General features: G+C 42.3%; 1 protein-coding gene across 2 annotated transcripts in view; it reads left to right on the plus strand.

Moving 5' to 3' along the window:
- The window catches only part of ipo9 (importin 9), a 117,615-nt gene extending 91,711 nt beyond the window's left edge, over window positions 1-25,904 (plus strand). For both annotated transcript variants that reach the window (XM_080210111.1, XM_080210112.1), the window contains 5 exons: window positions 1,244-1,377; window positions 3,744-3,866; window positions 6,020-6,133; window positions 23,228-23,304; window positions 24,252-25,904. In XM_080210111.1, the coding sequence (XP_080066237.1) occupies window positions 1,244-1,377; window positions 3,744-3,866; window positions 6,020-6,133; window positions 23,228-23,304; window positions 24,252-24,362 (559 nt within the window). In that variant the 3' untranslated portion in view covers window positions 24,363-25,904. The remainder of the gene's footprint in view (window positions 1-1,243; window positions 1,378-3,743; window positions 3,867-6,019; window positions 6,134-23,227; window positions 23,305-24,251) is intronic.
- The last annotated feature ends 885 nt before the right edge of the window (window positions 25,905-26,789 follow it).

Raw genomic sequence — 26,789 nt, forward strand, 5'->3', positions numbered from 1 at the left:
GTCCCTCACTTTTCTGACCATTCTTCTGTGGGACCCTGTCATATGTTTTACTGAATTCCTGTAGACAATATCACCTCTCCTCATCACTCCTCCTTGTTACTTCCTCAAACAATTCTGTTAAGTAAGACATGATCTTTCCCTAACAAAACCATTCTGACACTCCTTGATCAATTATGTCTGAGTGACATTTTATCCTGTTTTCAGAATTGATTCTAATAATTTGTCCACCGCTGAAGTCTGACTGACTGGCCTATAGTTTTCTGGCCAATCCCTCACATCCTTTCAAATGATAATAAGATGGGTTTGAGTACACTTGCAGGCAAATTGTGGAAAGATCACTGCATAATGGAGTGATAATGAGAGACTTCAAATATCCTAATATAGGTTCAGAAATAATAGAATAAAGGTCAGATTTGGGGAGGAATTTCTTTAATGTGTGTAAGAGACATTTTCTGGCCAGTGTGTTTCCAGCCCAAAGAGGAAGGAAACAGCAAGATAAAAGCAAATTACGGCGGATGCTGGAATCTGAAACCAAAACAGAACATGCTGGATAATCTCAGAAGATGTGACAGAAGAACAGAGCTAATGTTTCAAGACTGGATGACTTTGGAAATAAAATGAAACCGAAATAAACAAGCTTAGGAAATACGTCAGGTTGATAAAGCAGTAGACAAGCAGCTAGAAAAATTACATTGGGAAATTGACAAGGATAATACAGGGACAGAGTTGATGAGCATTTGCTAGGTGTAATAAAGGGATAGAGTTAATGAGAATTGACTGGGTAGAATACAGGGACAGAGTTGATGAGAATTGGCTGGACGAAATCCAGGGACATGAGGAGAATTGGGTGTAATACAGGGTCAGAGTTGATGAGAATTGGCTGGGTCTGATACAGGGCAGAGTTGATGAGAATTAGCTGGGTGTAATACAGGGACAGAGTTAAGACAGTAAGAAGTCTCACAACACCAGATTAAAGACCACCATATTTATTTGGTATCATGAGCTTTCTGGGTGCTGCTCTTTCATGTGAGTGGGTTTTTAATAAAGGTGTCATTAGTTCTGAGTATATTTGATGTGGATCTAAAATTATAGCTCTCCACTTCCCAGTACATCCCTCTCCTCCAAAGTGAGAGAAAAAAGTTTTTAGAGCTCGCTATAATATGTGTGACTCTGTAACATTGTAAAGGGGCTGTAAGTGAGTTTTTCAGGACTAGCCATTAACCAGATTGTGTTAACTCCACAGCACCGTAGCAATGTGTAAACTCCTACAACACGGCATTAACACAGATGACAAGAGGCTGCGGGATATCATGGTAAAAGGGGAAGAAATATTCAGTGCCGATGAGGGAATACGCACTCGCTCCAAGGCAGCGAAAAGTAAGAATTTCCAAATTCAACTCCAGACTTTTAAGACCAGAATTTATCAGTCTTTTAAAAAAAATTCCCACATCCCCTATTTTGAAACAAACTGAACACTGGTAACCACATCACAAGGTGATTTGATTTTAGTAAAACTAGACTATAAACTGAGTGTGAAGTCTTTCAGTTGTATGTGCAGGAGGAGCATGTGAAGAGAATGCACAATAATTAGTTTTTAGTACAACGTAAAAAGGAGCAGAAGATTTGACTTGTGAGTTGACACTTGTGACGAGGCAATAATAGCTTAATATATCAATAATTAGTAATTAAATTAAATAGGTGGAGGATGTGGTCAAGAAGGCGTATTGTGTACTGGCCTTCATTAATCGAGGGATTGAGTACTTCGGGGGGTAATGCTGCAACTTTATAAGACCCTTGTCAGACCCCACTTGGAGTACTGTGCGCAGTTCTGGTCGCCTCACTACAGGAAGGATGTGGAAGCTGTTGAGAGGGTGCAGAGGAGATTTGCAAGAATGCTGTCTGGATTGGGAGGCATGCCATATGAGGTTGAGGGAGCTAGGTCTCTTCTCCCTGGAGAGACGAAGGTTGAGAGGCGACCTGATGGAGGTTTATTAAATGTTGAGAGGAATAGATAGGGTGGATTCTCAGAGGCTATTTCCCAGGGCTGAAATGGTCGCTACAAGAGGACACAGGTTTAAGGTGCTGGGAAGCAAGTACAGAGGAGATGTCAGGGGTAAGTTTTTCACTCAGAGGGTGGTGAGTGAGTGGAATCGGCTGCCATTGGTGGTGGTAGAGGCGGACCCGCTGGGGTCTTTTAAAAGACTTCTGGATGAGTACATGGGATTTAATGCGATTGGGAGTTACAGATAGTTCTATGGCCTGGTAGGTATGGATATGATCGGCGCAACTTGTGGGCTGAAGGGCCTGTTTGTGCTGTAGTGTTCTATGTTCTATATAGATCAAAGAGAATAAAATTCAAATTAAGAAGAAGGAGTCAACATTAAAGGGATCTGAACTGCATTAAATAAAAATCTGGTTGCATAATTAAGTAATAAATACGAGTAAGGGATACTAAACTAAAAAGAATATATTGAAATATATATGCACAAATATACTTTAAAACAAAATGATGGATCAGCTGAGAGAAGTTTCTTGCAGTTCATAACCGTGAGAGAACTTCAGGGCAGTTCATTTGAATAACCATGGATCCATTTATTCAAACTCTAACTGGAGTTACTGCAGGACATATGGGAAGATGAAAATTTTTCCAGGAGGCATTCACCCTATAGGTACAGGAAGTTCAGAAGTATATTAGGTGGGTGGACATCTGTAGGAAGAGGAGCCAATGCAGGAATTCCCTTGGAGTGGGGTGCATTCAAACTGGTTTACAGTGCTGATGAGTATATTGAAAAAATGGAAGTGAAGTGAAAACCAACACTTATTTGTTAAAAGCAAGTTATATTTCACTAACTTAACTGAAGGTTTTTTTTGTTGAATTAAGGGAGAGGATGGATAAGGCCAATGCAGTGTATATGGACTTTCAGAAGACATTTAATAAAGTATCACATAATTGACCTTTTAGCAAAATTCAAGCCCATATAATTAAAGGGGCAGTGACAGTGTCTTGCTAACTTGGCTAAGGGATAGAAAGCAGAGTGCTGATGGTGACAATTGTTTTTCAGACTTAGTGGGCTCCCCCAGGACTCGGCATTAGGACCACTGGAATGCACTAAAGACGTGAATTTCAGTTTATAGGACCTGAAACTCAAATGTAGTAACCAATGAATAGGATTGAGAAAGTGGACTTATTCTCTTTGGAAAAGAGAAGATTAAAGGAGATTTGATAGAGGAGTTCAAAAGCTTGGGTCAGGTTTGATGAGCATGGATGCTGTTGGGTAAATGGTCTGTTTCTGGGCTATAACAAGAGGAAATAGATTTATGAAGGAAAGACGTGACATGAAAATGAAATAATTTTCAAAAGGATAATACTTCACAAGGGGAAAATGTTGGTCTTCAGAGAAAGAGCAGGGCAATGGGAGCCAGAAGATTCAGCGGGCTCAATTGTAATTTTCCTCTGCTGTGTGCTTCAATGATCTGTCGACAAGGGATCGGCAGAAGGTGAATTTGAAGATTTGTTATGTAGTTAAGCAATGGTGTTGGGGCTACTAACCTTTTGGTAAGCGTTCTAGTTGTTTCTGGACTCAGCAGTTTTAAAAAGTGTAGTTAACTCAGAGATCTAAATTATGAACTCTGAATTATTTATTACTTAATTATGCACCTTGCGATGCCTAATCTGAGCAATCCTCAATCCTGTTTGGCCTGAGGTGAATTTTCTAGTCATGTGATTTGTTTTATTTGAACAGACCCAGAGCGTTGGACCAACATTCCTCTACTAGTAAAACTCTTCAAGCTGCTCATTGGTGAACTGTCCAGTGTCATGGAAGCAAACGTCTCCCGGCAATCGACAGCAGCAGAATGGAATCAAGGTATGGTCCCAGTCAGTGTGAACACTTGCTCCCTTTCCCTGCCTCATAATTCATTTTCTAAGACATGTTTTACTTTATTGCTTAATTCTTAAAATAACAAGTATTTGTCTTCGAAGCTGCATATTCATTTATTGACTGTATTTTATCAAGACCACAGCACGCATTATAAAGCTGGCTGTTCAGATTTTAATTCCATTAGCCGTTTTCAGTTTGTAACTGAGGGAAGGTGATCTCTTGCCTGTTCAATGTCACTGGCATTGTGTCAGAATCATTTGAGCATATTTAGATTCTAAAATGTGTTTTTAATCATAGTTTTGACACTAAACCACTAGATGGTGGTGTTGTGTTGTTCCTACCATATGCCCTGTTCTCGATACACAGCTACATGGGACCACATTACAAATTTAAAAATGGTCAGTTCAGCGCACTTGCTCGATGCATTTATTTCTTTACAATCTTCATGCAGCTGCCAGAAACTCTATTAAGCTATAAATTTTGTTTGTATTGTTAATGTTATTGCTACAGACAGGAGAGATTCAATTTGAACTGTATTGTTAATGTTATTGCTACAGACAGGAGAGATTCAATTTGAACTGTCCTGATTACCTGGCTCACTTCCTATCCATAAATGGAAAGGTATTTCTTTATTCTGATTTCCCCTTTTTATAAACGGTGGAATAAATTTGGAGTGTTCCTGTCATAATAGTGATTGTAGTTGTGGAATCCAATAAGATACATACTGTACACTCTGCTCAGACAAGTGTTAATGATCCTTTTCCATTTCTTTTAGTAAAGAAATTACCTTTCCCCAAAAAGAAAACAAACTGACTTGTCATCCATTTTAGCACTGTTTAGGGCTTTTTGCTAGGTGAAGAATAGTTGCTGCATATATCTGCATGCAATGCAGTTCATTACATGTAAAGTATTAGGAGATGATGTTCCCCTTTTTATAGCTCAGCTGGTGGAGCAGTGGACTGTAGATAATTCAAACTGACATCCTTAAGTTGGTGGTTCAATTCTAGCTTGGATGGAAGCCCAGTATCCATTCTGGATGGCATAATGGTTAGCACCTCACAGCACCACGGATCAAGGTTTGATTCCAGCCTCAGGTCACTATCTGTATGGAGTTTGCACGTTCTCCCTGTGTCTGCGTGGGTTTCCTCTGGGTGCTCCGGTTTCCTCTGGGTGCTCCAGTTTTCCTCCCACGGTCCAAAGCTGTGCGGGTTTGGTTGATTGGCCGTGCTAAATTGCCCCTAGTGTCAGGGGATTTGTGGGATAAATATGTGAGGTTATGGAGATAGGACTGAGTGGGATTGTGGTCAGTGTAGACTTGATGGGCCAAATGGCCTCCTTCTGCACTACAGGAATTCTATAATACTCTGAGATGTGGCGAAGACATGTAATAAGGTTCCATGTAAATATAAATATCTCCCTTCCTCGTAACAGTGTTGTCGGCTAAGATTGGGGAAAAAATAACATCTAGGTGAGAGGCTCACCATGATTTACACAAGCACTCCAGATATGAAGTGATAGCTTTTCTACATCTCCTGCATAGTTACTCTTTTTACATGTACAGTAAAACAGACTCAGCCAACTGGCAGTTCACCATACAGAGGTACCACCCACAGAAGGGTATGCTTCCATGGTGGTATGTGACTGGATTAGTAATCCAAAGACTGCTGAGGGGATTTAAATAAATAAATTTCATTAAATAAATCTGGATTAAAAGGCTTGTTTCACTAATGGTGGACAGGACTCCTTGTTCACTCATGTCATTTAGGGAAGAAAATTTACAGTCCTTACCTGGTCTTACCTATTTATTAGCACAACAGTGTGCCTGATTATTAACTGAAATAGTGCAGCAAGATATTACATAATGTCTACCACTACCCTTGAGAGCACTTAGAACAGACAATAAATGTTGGATTTGCCAGCAATCCCCATATCCCAGAAACCTATAGCATAAATATATCTCCATGTATTTTCATGATTGAAGCTTCTAACCTTAGACAACTATCAACATATATTCCTACTCAAGGTCAGAGGTCATGTCTGGTGTATTCCAAAAGGCATCCTCTTTTTGGTCCTTTCCGATGTTTACAGTTAACTGTTAAATGTAAAAATGTTGTGAATATTTTCTGTCTCGTATTCAGATGAAGTTAATGACATGTGGGAGGACCAGGATGACGATGATGAGGATGACGACGAGGGTTTAGCAGGGCAGCTTTTATCAGATCTACTCAGTCAAGGAGCAGGCGTCCGATATGGTAAGAAGCTGTATAAACTATTGTCAATAATCTGAAAGACCCAGCTCGTGTTTTTTGAGCAGCCACTTTGATATGTGCATCATATGTGATTTACTGTCAGGATCACTTGGGGAAATCTAGGTTTTTTTGTAGCTAAAAATTGTTGTTTTATTATTATTGCTTTAAAAGCTATTGGGCATTTCTCCTAGATACAGTTAATTATTGGAGCCATTATTTGTGTATTAAAATGTTGCTATTGAATTTTAAATGAGTCATTAGCTATATATGAATAATAAAACAAAATGCTGGAAGCATTCAGCATGCGTTGAGAGAAAGGTAGTCACCCTTGTGTTTCCAGATCCTGCCTTGATATTACATTCAACATCATTTAAAAAAGAACAAATTGAGAGAAGAGGATAAGAAACATAAGAAAAGAGATGAATGGCCTGTGAAGTGCTTGGTGAAGCACAGAGGAAAGTATATTGGTAGAAGCGAAATGTGCAGGATAAAAATTCAAAGAAATGTTTTAAAATCCGTGTTGACGTGGAGCCTGTGGGAAGAGCTATAGGGAAGCATGAACAACTGGCAAGGAGCAGACTCCGGAAGTCCAGGTTCAGGCCACCCTGACAGCACCAGTCTCTAATAGGGGTTCTCTTTCCACTCTGCATCGTAACAAGTGTAGCTTGAAAACTTGCCTGTTATTGGAGCTGGTCTACTGACTCTATATTCTGACAGATGTTCAGCAAATGTCCATAAGTTTGTCTAACATCAAGTTTCAATGGAGCAAGAGGATCAGAGCAGCAATCACTTTGTTCCTTTATGCTTACCATACTTGTTTAACTTCCATTTCTATTTGAAGCTGATTCATTGGCTATCAGAGTAATGGCTCTTTGTTCCTCATGTCTTTTGCAGAGATCCCAACAGCTGTTACTCTCAGCAATCTGCTTTAGATTTTATATTCATCACAGTCTCAGAATAGCCTCAATTTCTAGCCTACAATCTTATTGACCAAACTAGGGACAAATTTAATGTTTCATCATCTAAACTGTCAAGCTCAACAAGTAAGGAATAGCTTCCAGCTTGGGTTGGGAAGGCTGAAAGATTATTATGGAACTTAACACCTTCAATCCACTGGAAATGTAGAAAAGGTTTGAAGAAGACTGTGTCTGGATTTGATTAGGTGATGATTAGATAAATAATGCAGAAAAACACAGATTTAGAAAAACATCAAACACAAGCTGGTCCTCAGTCACTGAATTCTGGATGTGAAGCAGATGCTAGAGGCACAACAGAGTGAAGATCAATTGTAAGCAGAAATGGGGAAATTCATACAAAGCTGTACATTTTATGGGTTCCCAATACATAGCTTCAGTGAGTTCATTACACACAAGCAGACCCTGGAAATTAATATGTAGACAGTGATTTTTATGTCAGGGCACACTACCTATTCTTCCAAACTCACCTTAAGAAAAAGCTTTTTATCTCTAAACATAGAGAACAGGAGAAAGAGTAGGACATTCAAATCTTGAAACTTCACCACTTGAACGTGCTCCACCATTCATTATGATCAGGACTGATCATCTGGTACAATACATAGTAGTTAGCACTACTGTCTCACCGCACCAGGGACCCAGTTCAATTCTGGCCTCAGTTGGCATGTTTCCTCTGTTTGCATGGGTTTCCTCCCACAGTCCAAAGATGTGCAGGTTGGTTGATTGGCCACACTAAATTGACTCTTAGTGTTCGGGGGATTAGCAAAGTAAATACGTAGGGTTATAGTGATAAAGCCTGGATGAGATTGTTGTTGGTGCAGAATCAATGGGCCGAATGGCGGCCTCCTGCACTGTAGGACTTCTATGAATGGTGAGATGCTGCCTCTACTCCCCCTAACCCCATATCCTTTGATCACCTTCACACCAAGAGCTATCTCTAACTCTTTGAAAACATACATGTTTTGGCCTCAACTGCTTTCTATAGTAGTGAATTTCATAGGCTGACCACTCTCTGGATGAAGAAATTTCTCCTTATCTCAGTCCTAATGGTCTGCCCTGTATCCTCAGACTGTGACCTCTGGTTCTGGACACCATCGCCATTGGGAACATCCTCCTTGCATTTATCTTGTCTAGTCCTGCTAGGACTTTGTGTTTTTGAGATTCCCCTCTCCTCTGAACGCTAGCAAATATAATCCGAACTGACTCAATCTCTCCTCATATGTCAGTGCAGCCATCCCAGGAATAGGTCTGGGAAACCTTCTATGCATCCCTCTATAGCAAAAACATCCTTCCTTAGATAAGGAGACCAAAACTGCACAAAATATTCCAGATATGGCCTCACCAAGGCCCTGTATAACTGTAGCAAGACATCTTGCTCCTGCACTTGAATCCTCTCGCTATGAAGGCCAATATCCCATTTGCTGCCTTTACTGCCTGCTGCACCTGCATGCTTAACTTCATCGACTGATGTTTAAGGACACCCAGGTCTAATTGCACATTCCCCTCTCCTAATTTATAGCTATTCAGGTAATAATCTGTCTCCCTGTTTTTGCTGCCAAAATGAGTAGCTTCTCATTTATCCACTTAATACTGCATCTGCTATTCATTTGTCCACTCATTCAGCTTGTCCAAATCACACTGAAGTATCTCTACATCCTTTGCACAGCTCACCCTTGTACACAGCTTTGTGTCATCTGCTAATTTGGAGATATTACATTTAGCAAGTGATAAAGCTAAGCGATACCACAAGCAATGGATCAGATTTAAGTTCTGCAGTCCTGCCATATGCAGCCATGAATGGTGGTGGACAATTAAACAACTCACTGGAGGAGGAGGCTCCACAAACGCCCTATTCTCAATGATGGAGGAGCCCAGCACAACAGTGCAAAAGCTAAGGCTGAAGTATTCGCAGCAATCTTCAGCCAGATGGGCTGAGTGGATGATCCATCTCCAGCCAATTTGATTCGCTCCACGTGATATCAAGAAACAGTTGAAGGAACTGGACTCTGCAAAGGCAATGGGCCCTGATAACATCCCACCAATAGTACTGAAGACTTGTGCTCCAGAACTTGCTGCTCCCCTAGCCAAGCTCTTCTAGTACAGTTACAACACCCAACAATGTGGAAAATTGCCCAGGTATATCCTTACCTAAAAAAAGCAGTACAAATCCAACCCAGCCAATTGCCACGCATCAGTCTACTCTTGATCATCTGTGTAAGGGGAATTTTTCGGGGTATCCCGTTGGGAAGACTGGTATTCCTCTGATCACAGCAGACACAAAGACTGCGAAAGAAGTATACAGTAAAAGACATTTTATTTAACCAACATATACTGGGCATGGTCAGAAGATTCTGTGTCTGATGCATCACATGGGCACAATAGATGTACATTTCATAAGATTTGATCTTCCTGCCCACCCCATCTGTCACCCAAACTGGATGATTACATTAATACACTTTATTACTTCAGCCAATAGCACATTACCCTGTAGCAGAATTAGGAATTCATTGGTCAACTGAACCCATAGACATTCTTCCCCGTTACCGAGTAACTTCACCTACGCAAATCCAGTAGGTTCTGGTGTCGGCTTTAACACCTGCAGTCCTAAGAACAATAACAAAGTTATTCTTTTTATCTGTTTTTTGCCCCTTATATCAGTGAAGGCTGAAGCAGCTATTCAATACAGCCAGAAGCTGAAGCTTTCTATTCTTTTCAAAAACCTTGATACTGCATCTGTCTGGCCTGCCTCTGTTAATAAAGTGTACTACTCTATACTTGATTCCAAAAGAGTCCTTAAACCTGTTTCCCATTGTGCTAAGGGATAAACTAATCGTTGGCCAAAGCTCACAAGAAAATACAAAAATACAGTTTACATCTATAAAATTCAAAAAATGATTATATATGTGCTTACTATTATTGAGGTTAGAAACTCTGAAGTGTTTTATGATGCCCACCTGAATCATAAGTTTTGCATTTTGAATTTGACTATGGTGAGCATGAGATGTTTCACTTCAGGTACGATTCAAGTAACCCACTAGGGAGCTTTCATCAAACAAAGTTTATTTAAGAATATAGTTAACATGTATGAAAGGAAAATAGGCAAGAACTTCTAACAATTACAAACAAAAACAAAACCACAATAATGTATAATCCCTAATGAACATATGTAAGCTGTTCTAATCAAAGCCAACCTCCATAAACAACCCTTTAAATATTTTCAAAACAGCATTGATTACAGCTCACATGATACTGGGATTGAGGCCGTTAGTTGAATTCTGCAATCAAATGTTCTTGAGACTCAGCAGTTTGAAGACAAGACAGGTTCCCCAAAACACCAAAGAAACTCTGTTCTAGCTCTCATCAGCAGATTTTCACCCTTCAGGAAAACAAGATTTTGTTTTCAGCTAACCAGCAGAATTTTCAAAGCAACAGAGAGAGAAGGATAACACTTTTTAGCTTGCTGTCCCTTCTAAAACTGAAGCTCAAACCTGCGGCTCCAAACTGAAAATGAAAATAACCTGTCCAAAAACACACAACCATCCTTCTAACAATGCAGGATTGTAAAACTAATCCCAGAGTTGCCCGCATTTGGCCCATATCCAGATATACCCATCTTATACCCATGTAACTGTCTAAATGCTTTTTAAAAGACAAAATTGTACCCAGCTCTACTACTGCCTCTGGTAACTCGTTCCAGACACCCACCACCCTCTGAGTGAAAAGAATTGCCCCTCTGACCCTTCCCTCCCACCTTAAACCTATAGAACCGTAGAAAGTTACAGCTCAGAAACAGTCCTTTTGGCCCTTCTTGTCTGTGCCGAACCATTTTTTTGTCTAGTCCCACTGACCTGCACTTGGACCGTATCCCTCCACACCCGCTCATCCATGAACCCGTCCAAGTTTTTCTTAAATGTTAAAAGTGACCCCGCATTTACCACTTTATCCCGCAGCTCATTCCACATTCCCACCACACTCTACGTGAAGAATTTCCCCCCCCCAATATTCCCTTTAAACTTTTCTCCTTTCACTCTTAACCCATGCTCTCTAGTTTTTTTTCTCCTCTAGCCTCAGTGCAAAAAGCCTGCTTGCATTCACTCTATCTATACCCATCAAAATCTTGTACACCTCAATCAAATTTCCCCTCATTCTTCTACGTTCCAGGGAATAAAGTCCTAACCTATTCAATCTCTCTCTGTAACTCAGCTTCTCAAGTCCCAGCAACATCCTTGTGAACCTTCTCTGCACTCTTTCAACCTTAGTTGCATCCTTCCTGTAACTAGGTGACCAAAATTGTTCACGATACTCTAAATTCAGCCTCACCAATGCCTTATACAACCTTGATGTGGATGTGCCGGCATTGGACTGGGGTAAACAGAGCATTTTCTGTCCAAGGCCAGAACTCTCCATTCACCTGACGAAGAGGGAAACCTTGAAAGCTTGTGAGTTTACTATCAAATAAATCGGTTGGACTAAAAGCTGGTGTTGTCAGACTTTTTACTGTGTTATACAACCTTACCATAACACTCCAACTTTTACACTTGATACTCTGATTTATAAAGGCCATTGTACCAAAAGCACTCTTTACGACCCTATCCACCTGTGATGCCACTTTTAGCAATTCTGTACCTGCATTCCCAGGTCCCTCTGTTCAACTGCACTCTAGACTCTGCCTACCATTTATCCTGTATGTTCTACTTTGGGTTTGTCCTTCCAAAGTGCAATACCTCCCACTTGTCTGCGTTTAAATTCCATTTGCCATTTTTCAGCCCATTTTTCTAATGGGTCCAAATCCTTCGGCAAGCTTTGAAAGCCTTCCTCACTGTCCACTACACCTCCAGTCTTTGTATCATCAGCAAATTTGCTGATCCAATTTACCACATTATCATCCAGATCATTGAAATAGACGACAAACAACAATGGACCCAACACCGATCCCTCCGGCACACCACTCGTCACAGGCCTCCACGCGGAGAAGCAATCCTCCAAAACCACTCTCTGGCTTCTTCCGTTGAGCCAATGTCTGATCCAATTTACTACCTCCGCATGTATACCTAGCAACTGAACCTTCCTAACTAGCCTCCCATGAGGGACCTTATCAAAGGCCTTGCTGAAATCCCTTCATCCACTTTCCTGGTAGCCTCCTTGAAAAACTGTAAAAGATTGGTCAAACATGACCTCCCACGCACAAAGCCATGTTGACTCTCCCTAATAAGTCCCTGTCTATCCAAATATTTGTAGATCCTATCCCATATCACACCTTCCGATAACTTGCCAACCACTGACATCAAACTTACTGGCCTATAATTTCCTGGATTTCTTTTGGAACCTTTTTTAAACAATGGAACAACATGAACCACCCTCCAATCATCTGGCACCTCTCCCGTGAATACTGACATTTTAAATGTCTGCCAGGGCCCCTGCAAGTTCAACACTAGCCTCCCTCAAGGTCCATGGGAATAATCTCTCATCCTGGGGATTTATCCACTCTGATTTGCCTCAAGACAGCCAGCACCTCCTCACCTGTGATCTGTAAAGATTCCATGACCTCCCTACCTATTTCCGTAGACTCCATGTCCACTTCCTCAGTAAATACGTTTGCAAAAAACCCATTTAGTATCTCCCCCATCTCTTGGTTCCATACACAGTCTACCACTCTGGTCTTCAAGACGACCAATTTTATCACTCACTATCCTTTTGCTCTTTACATACCTATAGAAGCTCTTTGGATTTGCCTTCACTCTGCCAAACAACCTCATGTCTTCTTATAGCCCTCCTGATTTCCCTCTTAAGTAGCTTCTTGCACTTTTTATACTCCTCAAGCATCTGATCTGTTCCTTGCTGCCTGTACATTGCATACAACTATCTCATCCTCTTAATCAGTGTTACAATCTCCCTCGAGAACCAATTTTACTTTGCCTTTAATCCTGACAGGAACATACAAACGCTGCACTCTCAAAATTTCTCTTTTGAAGGCCTCCCACTTTCTATTTACATCCTTACCAGAGAACAGCCTGTGCCAATCCACACTTCCCAAATCCCTTCTCATTTCATCAAATTTGGCCCTTTTCCAGTTCCGAACTTCAAGCTGAGGACCAGATCTATCCTTATCCATGATCAGGTTGAAACTAATGGCATTATGATCACTGGATCCAAAGTGTTCCCTCACACTCACATCCGTCACCTGCCCTAACTCATTTCCCAATAGGAGATCCAATTTCGCATCCTGTCTAGTTGGCACCTCTATATACTGATATAGAAAATTCTCCTGAACACATTTTACAAACTCTACCCCGTCTAAACCTTTAACAGTATGCGAGTCCGAATCTATATGTAGAATATTAAAATCCCCAACTATCACAACTTTGTGTTTCTTGCAGTTGTCAGCTACCTCTCTGCTGATTTGCTCCTCCAATTCTCACTGACTTTTGGGTGGTCTATAATACAACCCCATTAATGTGGTCATACCTTTCCTGTTTCTCAGCTCCACCCATAGGGCCTCTGTAGACAAGCTCCCTAACCTATCCTGTCTGAGTACCACAGCAACGTTTTCCCTGACCAACAATGCCACCCCCCACCTTTTATCCCTCTGTCTCTATCATGCCTGAAACATTGGAACCCTGGAACATTGAGCTGCCAGTCCTGCCCCTCCTGTAGCCAAGTTTCACTAATAGCTATAATGTCATATTTCTACGTGTCAATTCACGCCTTCAGCTCATCTGTCTTCCCCACAATACTCCTGGCATTGAAGTAGACGCACCTCAAAAGATTATTTCCATCACACTCATCCCTTTCATTTGTGATGTTGCTTGAACTAACCTGTCTTTTTACCCCCGCTGCATTATCTGCACTGGCATTCGGTTCCCATCCCCCTGCAAATCTAGTTTAAACGCTCCCCGATAACACTAGCAAATCTCCCTGCAAGTGTATTTGTCCCCTTGTCGTTTAGGTGTAACTCATCTCTCTTGTACAGGTCCCACCTGCCCCAGAAGAGGTCCCAATGATCCAAAAATCGGAAACCCTGCTCCCTACACCAGTTCCTCAGCCATATGTTCATCCATCCAAGCATCCTCACCCTCACTAGCACGTAGTATAGGTAGCAATCCTGAGATTACTACCCTTGGGGTCCTGCTTTTTAACTTCCGTCCAAGCTCTCTATACTCTTTCTTTAGGGCCTCCCCACTCTTCGTACCTACGTCATTGGTACCAATGTGTACCACAACATCTGGCTGATCACCTTCCCGCTTTAGAACATTGTGCACGCGATCAGAGACATCCCTGACCTTGGCACTGGGAGGCAACAAACCATGCTGGAGTCTCTCTCCCGACCACAGAACCTCTGTCCGTACCTCTGACCATTGAGTCCCCTATCACTACTGCTCTCCTCTTCTTCCCCCCACTCTTTTGCGCTGCAGAACCAGACTCCAGTATCAGTGTTCCGGCTGTCGCAGCTTGTCCCAGGTAAAGCGTCCCCGACAACAGTATCCAATTTGGTATACCTGTTGTGGAGGGGAATGGCCACAGGCCTGCTCTGCCTGTCCTTTCACATTTCCATTTCCTCTTCTTACAGTAACCCAATTTCCTGTGCTCTGCCACTGAGGTGTAACTACCTCCCTAAAGCTACGATCTCTCATTCTCATTCTCCCGAATTAGACGGAGGTCATCAAGCTCCTTGTCCAGTTCCCTAACACACTTTGCTAGCAGCTGCAGCTGGATGCCTCTTTTGCAGGTGTTGGCGTCAGGGATACTGGAGGTCTCCCTGATCTCCCACATCCTGCAAGAGGAGCATTCCAACACCTTGCCTGGCATTTTTTGTTTATTTTTAACTCCTCAGCACTCCTGCTAAGAATCTCTCCCTCTATGTCCTGCTCCAGCCGAACAACTTGGGGTGTCTGGAGTTGAGATTGAGTATGAATTTGCCAGCAGATTTGCTGATGCTACCTTGAATATCTCAATCAACCCACTTGCTGCTTTTCTCCTGCCAAAGTGCTAGTTTTGATCTGCAACTTTGAAATGTATTTGTGGCAATCAACATGTTCTCTTTTTTCCCCTGGCATTTTAACATTCAGCTCATTCAAATGGCTGAAAATTATGATAGATTGAAACCGATTAAGTCAAGTCACAGAGACTTTTACTTACAAACATGCTTGGGAGGCGGAACCTGTCCCCATAAGGTGTCTTCCTGATAAATATTTGTATCTTTTGGTTATCACACCTGCACTATAAAATCTTAATAAGCAGATTTGTACAGACTGTAGCTGTCTCCTTTCTGTAACTGGCGTTCAGGTCTGTGCTGCTTATCGCACTTTTACTTACCCATCTTTTGAAGGTTATTAAGTTTATGATTGTTATGTTCCCATACTATCATGCTGAAGACTCAAACTATTCTTTTAAAGCTGTTAATACTCAACTACGTTTACCTACTTTAAAATTATTAATATTTTGTGTAAAATTATTTCAGTCACCCCACTTCACTGGCTATATCTGTAAGTTTAGCACATCAGCAATCATCACCTATTAAATCTTTGTATGGAAATTGTTGTCTGCGGTATTTTTAATATCCTGCAGACTGAATCAACGGCACTGCACATTATTGGATTTCAGTGAAACACCTCTGCTTATATCAGCAAAAGGACGACATGTAGAACATAGAATAGTACAGCACAGTACAAGCCCCTCGGTCATCGATGTTGTGCCAAGCTATATCCAAACCCAAGATCAAGCTATCCCACTCTATCATTCTGGTGTGCTCCATATGCCTATCCAATAACTGCTGGAAAATTCCTAAAGTGTCCGACTCCACTATCACAGCAGGCAGTGCATTCCACACCCCACCCACACTCTGAGTAAAGAATCTACCTTGGACATCCCTCCTAATTCTCTCATCATGAACCTTAAAGTTATGCCCCCTAATAACAGCTACATTCACCCGAGGAAATAGTCTCTGCACGTCTACTCTATCTATTCCCCCTCATCATCTTATAAACCTCTAAGTCACCTCTGATCCTCCTCTGCTGTAAAAAGCCCCAGCTTCCTCAGCCTTTTCTCAGACCTACCCTCCAAACCAGGCAGTATCCTGGTAAATCTCCTCTGCAGTCTCTCCAGTGCTTCCACGTCCTTATAATGGGGTGACCAGAACTGCACACAGTATTCAAAATGTTGTCTTGCCAAAGTCCAGTATAGTTGCAGCATAACCCCACGGCTCTTAAACTCAAACCTCCTGTTACTAAACGCTAACACAGAGCCTTCTTCATGGCTCTGTCCACTTGAGTGGCAATCTTCAGAGATCTGTGGATATGAACCCCAAGATCTCTCTGCTTCTCCATATTCCTCAGAACCCTGCCATTGACCCTGTAATCGGCATTCAAGTTTGTCCTACAAAAATGAATCATCTCGCACTTATCAGGGTTAAACTCCATCTGCCACTTTTTTGCCCAGCTCTGCATCCTATCAATGTCTCGTTGCAGCCACCTCATCCACTACTCCACCAATCTTTGTGTCATCAGCAAATTTACTGACACACCCTTCAGCCCCCTCTTCCAAGTCATTGATAAAAATCACAAATAGCAGAGGACCCAGTACTGATCCCTGTGGTACAGCACTGCTAACTGCTCTCCAGTCTGAAAATTTTCCTTCCACCACCACCCTCTGCATTCTATGAGACAGCCAATTATTTATCCAATTGACCAAATTTCCTTCTATCCCACACCTCCTTACTTTCTTCATGAGCCTACATGGGGAACCTTATCAAATGCCTTACTAAAATCCATGTATACATCAACTGCTCTACCTTCGTCTACACACTTAATTATCTCCTCAAAGAATTCAATCAAATTTGTGAGGAAGGACTTACCCCTCACAAAACCGTGCTGACTATCCTGGATTAAGCTGCATCTTTCTAAATGGTCATAAATCCTATCTCTCAGGACTCTTTCCATTAATTTACCGTCCACTGAAGCAAGACTAACTGGCCTATAATTACCAGGGTAATTCCTATTTCCTCTCTTGAGGAAACAACATTTGTCATTCTCCAGTTCTCTGGCACAAACCTGGTGTTGTCAGACTTCTTATAATCCTCGTGGACAGTGTGAACCCAAAGATCAAAGCTAAAGGCTCCGCAATCTCATCCCTTGCCTCCCAAAGTAGCCTAGGATATATCCCATCTGGCCCAGGGGACTTATCGACCCTCAGATTTTTCAAAATTGCTAATACAACTTTAACAATTTTCTCTTTCTCTCGAGTTAATTGATCATTTAACAATTCACATACTACCCCCAATCCTTGTGATTCCGTCAGTACATTGAACTCTCAGGTCTCTCTCTCCTTCTCCTCCTCCTCCTCCTCCCACCCCACCCCACCCCACAATATGATTGGTTTCATATTATTGTTGATGGGGTTTCGATGGTGGACCTTTTGTGTGCTAGATGTCTATTTTCAGCTTCTAATATGCGTCAGATTTTTTGTTTCACTGATGCATGTCCCATGTATAATGGTGATTTGTTTCTCAAGAAATGTATAACGGACCTTTCACACATGCAGATGTGTCCTGGTGCATCTTTAGTTTTCAATTTGAGCTTGAATTTTGCAAAGACCTGTTTCCAGGCAGACTGTTTTTGGACTGAGACAATCCCAGCATTCTTTGCATTTAGGCCAATTTCTGTCAGTTTCTATGTGATCTTGCTGTGCTTGCACCCCTGACTTGATGATCGTCTGCAGTTGATTTCCTTTCAATTAATCTATTTTACTCAGGCAGTCACAGGTTGCTTGAGTTAAATATTCACACACAGCTGAAAATTCTTTTGAGCACTTCTCTGGAGCTCAAAGCAGGGAGGGAGCCTTTCCTTGAGTCAGCCATCGTACTTCTGTACGCTTGAGTAAACCCTGGTACTCAATGCCCATCTCTTCACACAAAATAGTAAAGAAATGGACTTCTAAGGATGTGACTTCCATAATGCACAATTTTCACTGTTGGGTTAACACTGCAGTTAACTCGGGTGCCATTGTTTTGGCAATGAGGGATTTGCAATGAGGATACAATAGCTGACCTGGCTGTCAGGATTCTGTGAACATAGAACATACAGCACTACAGCACAAACAGGCCCTTCGGCCCACAAGTTGCGCCGATCATATCCATACCTACTAGTCCATAGAACTATCTGTAACTCCCAATCCCATTAAATCCCATGTACTCATCCGGAAGTCTTTTAAAAGACCCCAGCGAGTTCACCTCTACCACCACCGACGGCAGCCGATTCCACTCACTCACCACCCTCTGAGTGAAAAACTTACCCCAACATCTCCTCTGTACTTGCTCCCCAGCACCTTAAACCTGTGTCCTCTCGTAGTGACCATTTCAGCCCTGGGAAATAGCCTCCGAGAATCCACCCTATCTATACCTCTCAACGTTTTATAAACCTCTATCAGGTCGCCTCTCAACCTTCGTCTCCCCAGGGAGAAGAGACCTAGCTCCCTCAACTTATCTTCATATGGCATGCCTCCCAATCCAGGCAACATCCTTGTAAATCTCCTCTACACCCTCTCAATAGCTTCCACATCCTTCCTGCAGTGAGGTGACCAGAACTGCGCACAGTACTCCAAGTGGGGTCTGACAAGGGTCTTATAAAGTTGCAGCATTACCTCCCGAAGAACTCCATCCCTCGATTAATGAAAGCCAGTACACCATACGCCGTCTTGACCACATCCTCCACGTGCGAGGCCAATTTAAGAGTTCTATGGACCCGGACCCCACGGTCCTTCTGTTCCTCAATACTGCTAAGACTCCTACCCTTGATATTGTACTCCTTCATCCAAATGTGCTTTCACATTACTCTCAAACTCTTTTGCTGTTTGAACAAAGAATATTATAGTACAGGAACATGCCTTTCGGACGTCCAAGCCTGCACCAACCATGCTGCCTGACTTAACTAAAATCCCCTGTTCTTCTGAGGACCATTTCCTTCCATTCTTATTGTATTCATATATTTGTCTAGACACCCCTTAAAAGTCATTACCATATCCGCTTCCACTACCTCCCCCGGCAATGAGTTGCAGGCACTCAGCACCCTCTGTGTAAAAAAAAAACAACTGCCTCATACCTCTCCTTTAAACCTTGCCCCTCACACCTTAAAGCTGTGCCCCCTAGTAATTGACTCTTCCATCCTTGGAAAAAGCTTCTGACTATCCACTCTGTCCATGCTTCTCATAATCTTGTAGATTTCAATCAGGTCGCCCTTCAACATCCATGGTTCTAGTGAGAACAAACCAAGTTTCTCCAACCTCTCCTCATAGCTAATGCCCTCCATATCAGGCAACATCCTGGTAAATCTTTTCTGTACCCTCTCTAAAGCCTCCACGTCCTTCTGGTAGTGTGGCGACCAGAATTGAACACTATAATCCAAGTGCAGCCTAACTAAGCTTCTATAAAGCTGTAACATGACTTGCCAATTTTTAAACTCAATGGCCCCGCCAATGAAGGCAAGCATGTCATATGTTTCCTTGACTACCTTCTCCACCTGCATTGCTGCTTTCAGTGACCTGTGTACTCATACACCCAGATCTCTTTGCCTAACAATACGCTTGAAGGTTCTGCCACTTACTGTATATTTCTGATCTGTATTAGACCTTCCAAAGTGCATTACCTCACATTTGTCCAGATTAAACTCCATCTGCCATCTCTCCGCCCACATAGTCAACCAATCTATATCCTGCTGTATCCTCTGATTGTCCTCATCGCTATCTGCAAATCCACCAACCTTTGTCTCAAGCGCAAACTTACTAATCAAACCAGTTGCGTTTCCTCCAAATAATTTATATATATTACAAACAGCAAAGGTCCCAGTACTGATCCCTAGGAATGCCACTTGTCACAGCCCTCCATTCAGAAATGTACCCTTCCACTGCTACCCTCTGTCTTCTTTGACAGAGTAAGAAGTCTCATAACACCAGGTTAAAGTCCAACAGGTTTATTTGGTAGCAAAAGCCACTAGCTTTCGGAGTGCTTGCTGCTCCTTTGTCAGATGAGAGAGAGTTCTGTTTACAAACAGGGCATATAAAGACACAAACTCAATTTACAAAATAATGGTTGGTATATCATAGCGTCTGCATGGTCTCCCCTGATATGTCTACCTGATACGCTGCAGGAAACGATGTCCTGAGGCATGGTACATTGGGGAGACCATGCAGATACTACGACAACAGATGAATGAACACTGCTCGATAATCACCAGGCAAGAGTGTTCTCTTCCTGTTGGGGAACACTTCAGCGTTCATGGGCATTCGACCTCTGATCGTCGGGTAAGTGTTCTCCAAGACAGCCTTCATGACACACAACAGCGCAGAGTCACTGAGCAGAGACTGATAGCCAAGTTCTGCACATGAGAACGGCCTCAATCGGGATCTTGGGTTCATGTCACACTATCTGTAACCCCCACGACTTGCCTGGACTTGCAAAATCTCATTAACAGTCCTGTCTGGAGACAATATACATCTCTTTAACCTGTGCTTAACGCTCTCTCCACTCACATTGTCTGTACCTTTGAGACTTGATTACCTGTAAAGACTCGCATTCCAACCATTATTTTGTAAATTGAGTTTGTGTCTTTATATGCCCTGTTTGTGAACAGAACTCCGACTTACCTGATGAAGGAGCACAAGCGCTCCGAAAGCTAGTGGCTTTTGCTACCAAATAAACTTGTTGGACTTTAACCTGGGGTTGTGAGGCAACTTACTACCCCAGTCCAACACTGGCATCTCCACATCATGACTTCTTTGACGGACCCAGTTTTGTATCCACCTTGCCAGCTCACCTCTGATCCCATGCGCCGTCACCTTCAGCACCAGTCTGCTATATGAGGGACCTTGTCAAAGGCCTTACTGAAGTCCATGTAGACAACATCCACTGCCCTACCCTCATCAATCATCTTCGTCACTTCCTCGAAAAACTCAATCTTGTTTGTGAGACATGACCTCCCCTTCACAAAACCATGTTGCCTCTTGCTAATACGTCCACTTATTTCCAGGTGGGAATAAATCCTGTCTCGACGAATCGTCTCCAATAATTTCTCTACCACAGATGTAAGGTTCAATGGCCCGCAGTTACCTGGATTACTCTTTCTAACCCTTAAACAAAGGAACAACATTGGTAGTCTCCAATCCTCTGCGACCTCCTCTGCAGCCAGTGAGGATACAAAGATTTCTCTCAAGGCCCCAGCAATTTCCTCCCTTACCTCTCTCAGCTTTCTGGGGTATATCCCATCAGGCCCTGGGGACTTGTCTACCTTAATGTTTTTTAAGAACCCCAATACCACCACCTTTTTGATCTCAACATGACTCAAATGATGTAAACACTCTTTCCCAGAGTCCTCATCCACCAAGTCCTTCTCTTTGGTGAATACTGATGCAAAGTACTCATTTAGTATCTCGCCCATTTCCTCTGGCTCCACACATAGATTTCCTCCCTTGTCCTTGTTTGCTGTCATGGAAGCTGCTCCGTCAGTGCTGATGTGGCACTTGCTTTATTCAAGATTATTTTCCACCAGACAAGTGGTCATGACACCAAAGATGTCTTCTTTGATCACATTACCAAGTAATTCTTTGTAAAAGAAGAAATCCTTTGATAGAATCCCCATCAACATACCTGACATTAGCTTTGAGCTGGCAGCGTCTGCTAATATCTCTAGAGTCTCAATCTGGAGGTCAAACATTTTCTAGTGAAGCACATGTTTAATGCCAACTGACGTTTCATCAATATACTGATCAGAAAGGGGAGCTTCCAGCTTCATCACCTAACCGTACTCTCTCGATATTACTGCCTGTTAGCAAAGTTAGAGTTTCAGCAATGGTGTGCGTTATCTTTGATTTTGCTATGAACTCAGCCATCAGATGACTCGCCTTTTGCACATTATCGAAACCTGGATACCCTCCATCATAGGTTGATTGTTCTTTACATTTTGTTCTCTCAGATGCTTGAAGTAATGCATATCCTTGCTGGAGAGCGAACTGTTTTTTGCACTCAAATGTCACTTCTATTCACTTATTAGCATTGCAGCATTTGAGAGCTTCTCCCTGCAAATTAGACATTCTGGGAAAGGCATCAGCATCCATGAAAATCCAAAGCCCAAGTAACCATTGCTGGACTGTGTATGTACCAGCCTCATTTTTTGTTGTTGTTGTTTTGGCTCCAACTGAATCAAAGTAGGATTCTTTACTTCAACTTATCCATGACAAACCTGTGGTTGAACCCATCACACTACAACACATGCCCTCAAGGATAAACTTACAAGCACAAATTCAGTTCTTTGGTTGTACCAAGCAGAATACCACTGCTCTAAAGATATACCCTCCTTGCAGCACAGAGTTATTAACCTTTGGGGCTTTAAAATCTCTGACAACTTGAACATCTCCAATGCCCACTTCAAGGTCTGCGCCCTGCAGCCCCTTTTCTGTTTGGACCTGCCTTCTCCTTTCCTTCACTTTATTGATTCCTGTGGTTTCCCTTATGTGGAACTTTCTTTTGGACTTCTTCCTGTCCCCGTTCCCCTGTTTGGGAGCTGTCCGTGTTCTTTTTGCTTGTCCCTGAGTTTTTTCTCTATGCACAGGCACATAGGGCCTGTAACGGATCCGAGCTACCCACATGTGAAGCCTGTTCTCAGCTGGCAGGTATGTGTGCAGGAGGCCTGAGATTCATTGGGACTTAGAGATGTGGACATCCAAGCTCATATTAATAAGCTGATTTCCTAAAACAGTGCATAATTTTGAAATTTATTCCCAGCACACTTGGCAACCTTCATGGAACACCACTGTACTGGGGCACGTTGGTAGTGAATTGCTGGTATAGTTGGCACTTAAGGACTAAGAGTAGATCGGGGGTGACAGGCAGCTCATCCACCTCCATTTTCTTCTCTAGAAGCCTCAAATTGTAAATGGAATGTCTTGATTGCCGATATGGGTGGAATCTTCAACTTGTCCATTAATTGTTTTAAAAGGATAAGTCATCTGGAGAGACTTTGGACTTCACTGAATGATTAAATAATGAGCACAGTAAGAAGTCTCACAACACCAGGTTATTGGTGACATATTGTATCAATTTGAAGATCATAGGGACAGTAATGGTGTTGTTTTTAAACAGATGATGATTATTACGATGAGGATGATGAAGATGATCCAGACACCCTGAAGGATCCCTTGTATCAAGTTGATTTACAGGTACTTGACTGTCACCCTTAAGGGGTGAGATGGGAATGTTTAACTTTGCCATGAGTACAGCAGAAGTTTTAGATATATAATGCTGTATAGGACTGATGGTCTCAACAGAAAAGATTTGTGGTGCAGCAGTGCTTGTTTCAATTTTGAATACTGGGGAATTTCAACGAGTGAAATGAGGCAAAAATAGGGGAGCATAGCCCCATTTTCCAACTCCCCCCTCACGAGGAGGTGAGGAGTGAAAGACTGGTGGGTGGAGATCAGAGGCTGCAGAGGTGGACAATTACCAGCAGGGTGGACTGCAGGTGGAGAAAGACAGGGAGGGAGGGGAGACTGGATTGGGGAAATAGAAACCAGGAGACTGCAGGTTGGGAGAGGGGTACGATGGCGAGGAGAGACTGGACTTGGGGAATGATGGTTGGGGGGAGGAAGGGAACTATACTGGGTGAGGGGCATGGTGGGGAAGAATGAACTTGGGTGAAGGGCATGGGTGGGGGGTGAGAATCTGACTGGACGAGGAGGCTGAGGGGGTGGGGGGTGGAGGGGCTCAGGCTGGGGGGTGCAAAGGACCACTGAAGGATGTTGATCAGAAAATCCTTATACCGGTGGGATGGGTTGTCAGGAATTATAATTGAGGTGAAACCCTCAAGTCACATTTGGACAAAGAGCTGACGGTAGACAGGTGGCTGGATGAGATTGGTGTGGAGAGGCAGATTCCAGGAGGTTACATCATACCTTCCAATAAATCCTCATATTCCACTGTCTGCTTGGAGAGGAGTCTCCTAAACAAAATCATATAGTACTTTTAAAATAAATTTGCCTAAATGACAAGAATGGCATCTGAACTATAGCTTGTTGTGGGAATGTATTGACAATAATACTTCCCATGTTACAGTGTGAAATAATTCATATTTTCTGTGCATGTATACTGATCCTGTGTTTGATTACAGGCCTATCTAACAGATTATCTCCGTCAGTTTGCACAGCAGCCCTGCTACACGCCATTTTCTGATCACCTCAATGAAAAAGAGAAAAGAGTTTTACGCTCAATAGGCATTTGAAATAACCTGGAAGAGACTGTGTACCCTCTCCTTTGCTGGCTCATTGACTGATACTGAAGGCAGTCATTGTTTCCTTTGGTGCCAGCTGCTCATTTTATGGGAGAGAAATCGGATTTCATCATAACCTTTTTTTCATCATGACTCCAAGCAATAACTGCAGAGGCCTGACTGAGGATCAGTGGTTTCATTTGAGGAGCACACCAGCTTGTCAAAGTTTCTGCAGCTGTGCTGTTGAGTTCTGGAGGAAGCCTGTGTGTTGAAGCAGCTTCTTTCACGAGGGCAGTACTGGATGTATAAGAGCAGCCCTGGTTAAACTCTCTATTTTTGCTACAGAATATAAATATGAAGTTACATGAAGCATTTAAAGAAGTGGAAGGAAGATTGAAGATTTGTGAAACATTTTGTTTTGCAGTTATCCTGGTATCTGGTCTGAACTATTCCTGAGTGTTATTCCATTTCTGCAGTGGTGAAATTGAACAGTGCCTGATGTAGTTCTGAGCTGGTTATTGCGTCGTGAGCTGTTATGGATGAGATTTGTTTTGTCTGGGACACTTCTCTGTTCTGTTTCCATTCAAGGAAGAGAAACAAATAAAATGCAGAGAAAGGACTTGGATATTGTGATCTCGTTGACCCTGGACTGCTACAGTGTGGGTTTGACACAGGACAAATCCTGAGATTAGAAATATTTCTTGCAAAGTATTCTTACTCTGGTGTTAGGAACACAACTGACACTCAATCATTTTTGTAAGAGAATTTTAATCTTCAGAATAAACCATGTAATGAACCTGATGGGCCAAACATCTCCAATTAAATATAGTTTGTCTCATTAGGATGGAAATGGAGAGGTAAACTTGATTTTCTGTCCCTAATGAGAGGTAAGACTGCAGTAAGACAAGTGGGGGAGGGAATTGGGGCCAGGAGTGAAGGCAGGAGTGGGAGTTAGGAATGGGGGCTCTGTAGGAGTAAAGGATGTAGTAGGAAGAGGAAAAGGGGCTTGAAATTTTATATAAGGTCTTTTTTTTTGTAAACAATGTAACTTAATCTGCAAATTTTCCCAGTTCTTACGTGGCCAGTGGGTTTGGGATGTAGAATGAAATTGTGCAGCATGCTCACTGATGTAACATGAGGACCTGGCTCTCAGCTCCTGAATAATGGGGGAGGCGCAGGGGCTATATTATAAACTTAGCCAATGCCTGAAGTTGCATTTTATGCAATAGGAAAGGCAGTGTTTCAGTTGCTGAGGTACTTCTGTGTTCCCTTCAGTGATCCCTGTAGACAGTTTTCCTCCATCTCTCGAGGAGTAAATGCTGCAATGAGCTCTCTGATTCTACATTTCACTGTGTGCAGTGTTGAAGAAGTCAACATGATTAGGCACTGTGTCAGTGTTGTTTGAAACATCAGCTGTTCACAGAACTGCTCCCTAACACAGTGATTAAGATACTACCCACTGATATTACAGTGATGAAGCTGCATAGAAGTTAGGGGTTGCTTTTATTACTGTGATATTAAACAGAATTTTAATTAAAATGATTCAGAAATGAATTCTACTGACCAATTTGTTCAGTTATTTCCTGTTCCCTCTTGATACAATTATTTACATTTCTCTCTTTTTAAATGTGCTTTGTCTTTGCTCTAAATTCATTTTGGATGCGGAAGGAAGTTGAAGAAGGTGAGGCTGTCATTGATTCTAAGTTTTCTTGGTCAATTATAGTCTTGAAGACAAGTTTTCCCACTGGATGCAGGAGTAGTCTCGGTTACTTAAGGTCACCTGAATGGCAGTAGTGCCATTGTCAGTGCAATGGAATGATGTTTTTGGATTTTTAATATTATTGCTGCTTCTTCCTTAGAACCATGGAATCCCTGCGTTTGGCCCATCGAGCCTGCACTGACTCTGACACAGCATCTTACCCAGTCCTACCCCGCACACTATTTCCCCTTAATTTCCCGTGGCAAATCCATCTAAAGTACATTCCTATAGTGCGTTTGAGCTTTGTTCCCCCTGTCAGTGATCTGAGTCCTCATTTGCAGTGCCCTTTCAGCTGGAAACTTTCTTAATCAGTAATCTTGCAAATTCAAGTATCACTTTTTTGATCAAGATCATCTTTAAGTCTCAAGTTTCTGTCCTATTCAATTTTAAACATCTGAATCACTTAATGACCAGTAGCTCAAGATCCAATGTACTGCCACCTTGCCACTCCCTAAAGTGTTTAGGGCTGTGTCAGCACTGGCTTAAACCTAACTATATGATATGTATTATAGCGCACTCTTTCTTGCATGTCTGCTGCCTTAGCAAACACTTGGTGAGATGAAGCCAGACACAAATCATTTAGCTGCTGTATCTTTACTGTGCTTTATTGTACAGAGCCAACAAATTTGACTAGCATAATTTATGTTGGTATGAATATAACATTATTCTATCCCACATCA

Source organism: Carcharhinus amblyrhynchos, chromosome 22 (genome assembly GCF_965287045.1).
Source record: "Carcharhinus amblyrhynchos chromosome 22, sCarAmb.v2.hapA, whole genome shotgun sequence".
Lineage (NCBI taxonomy): Eukaryota > Metazoa > Chordata > Chondrichthyes > Carcharhiniformes > Carcharhinidae > Carcharhinus > Carcharhinus amblyrhynchos.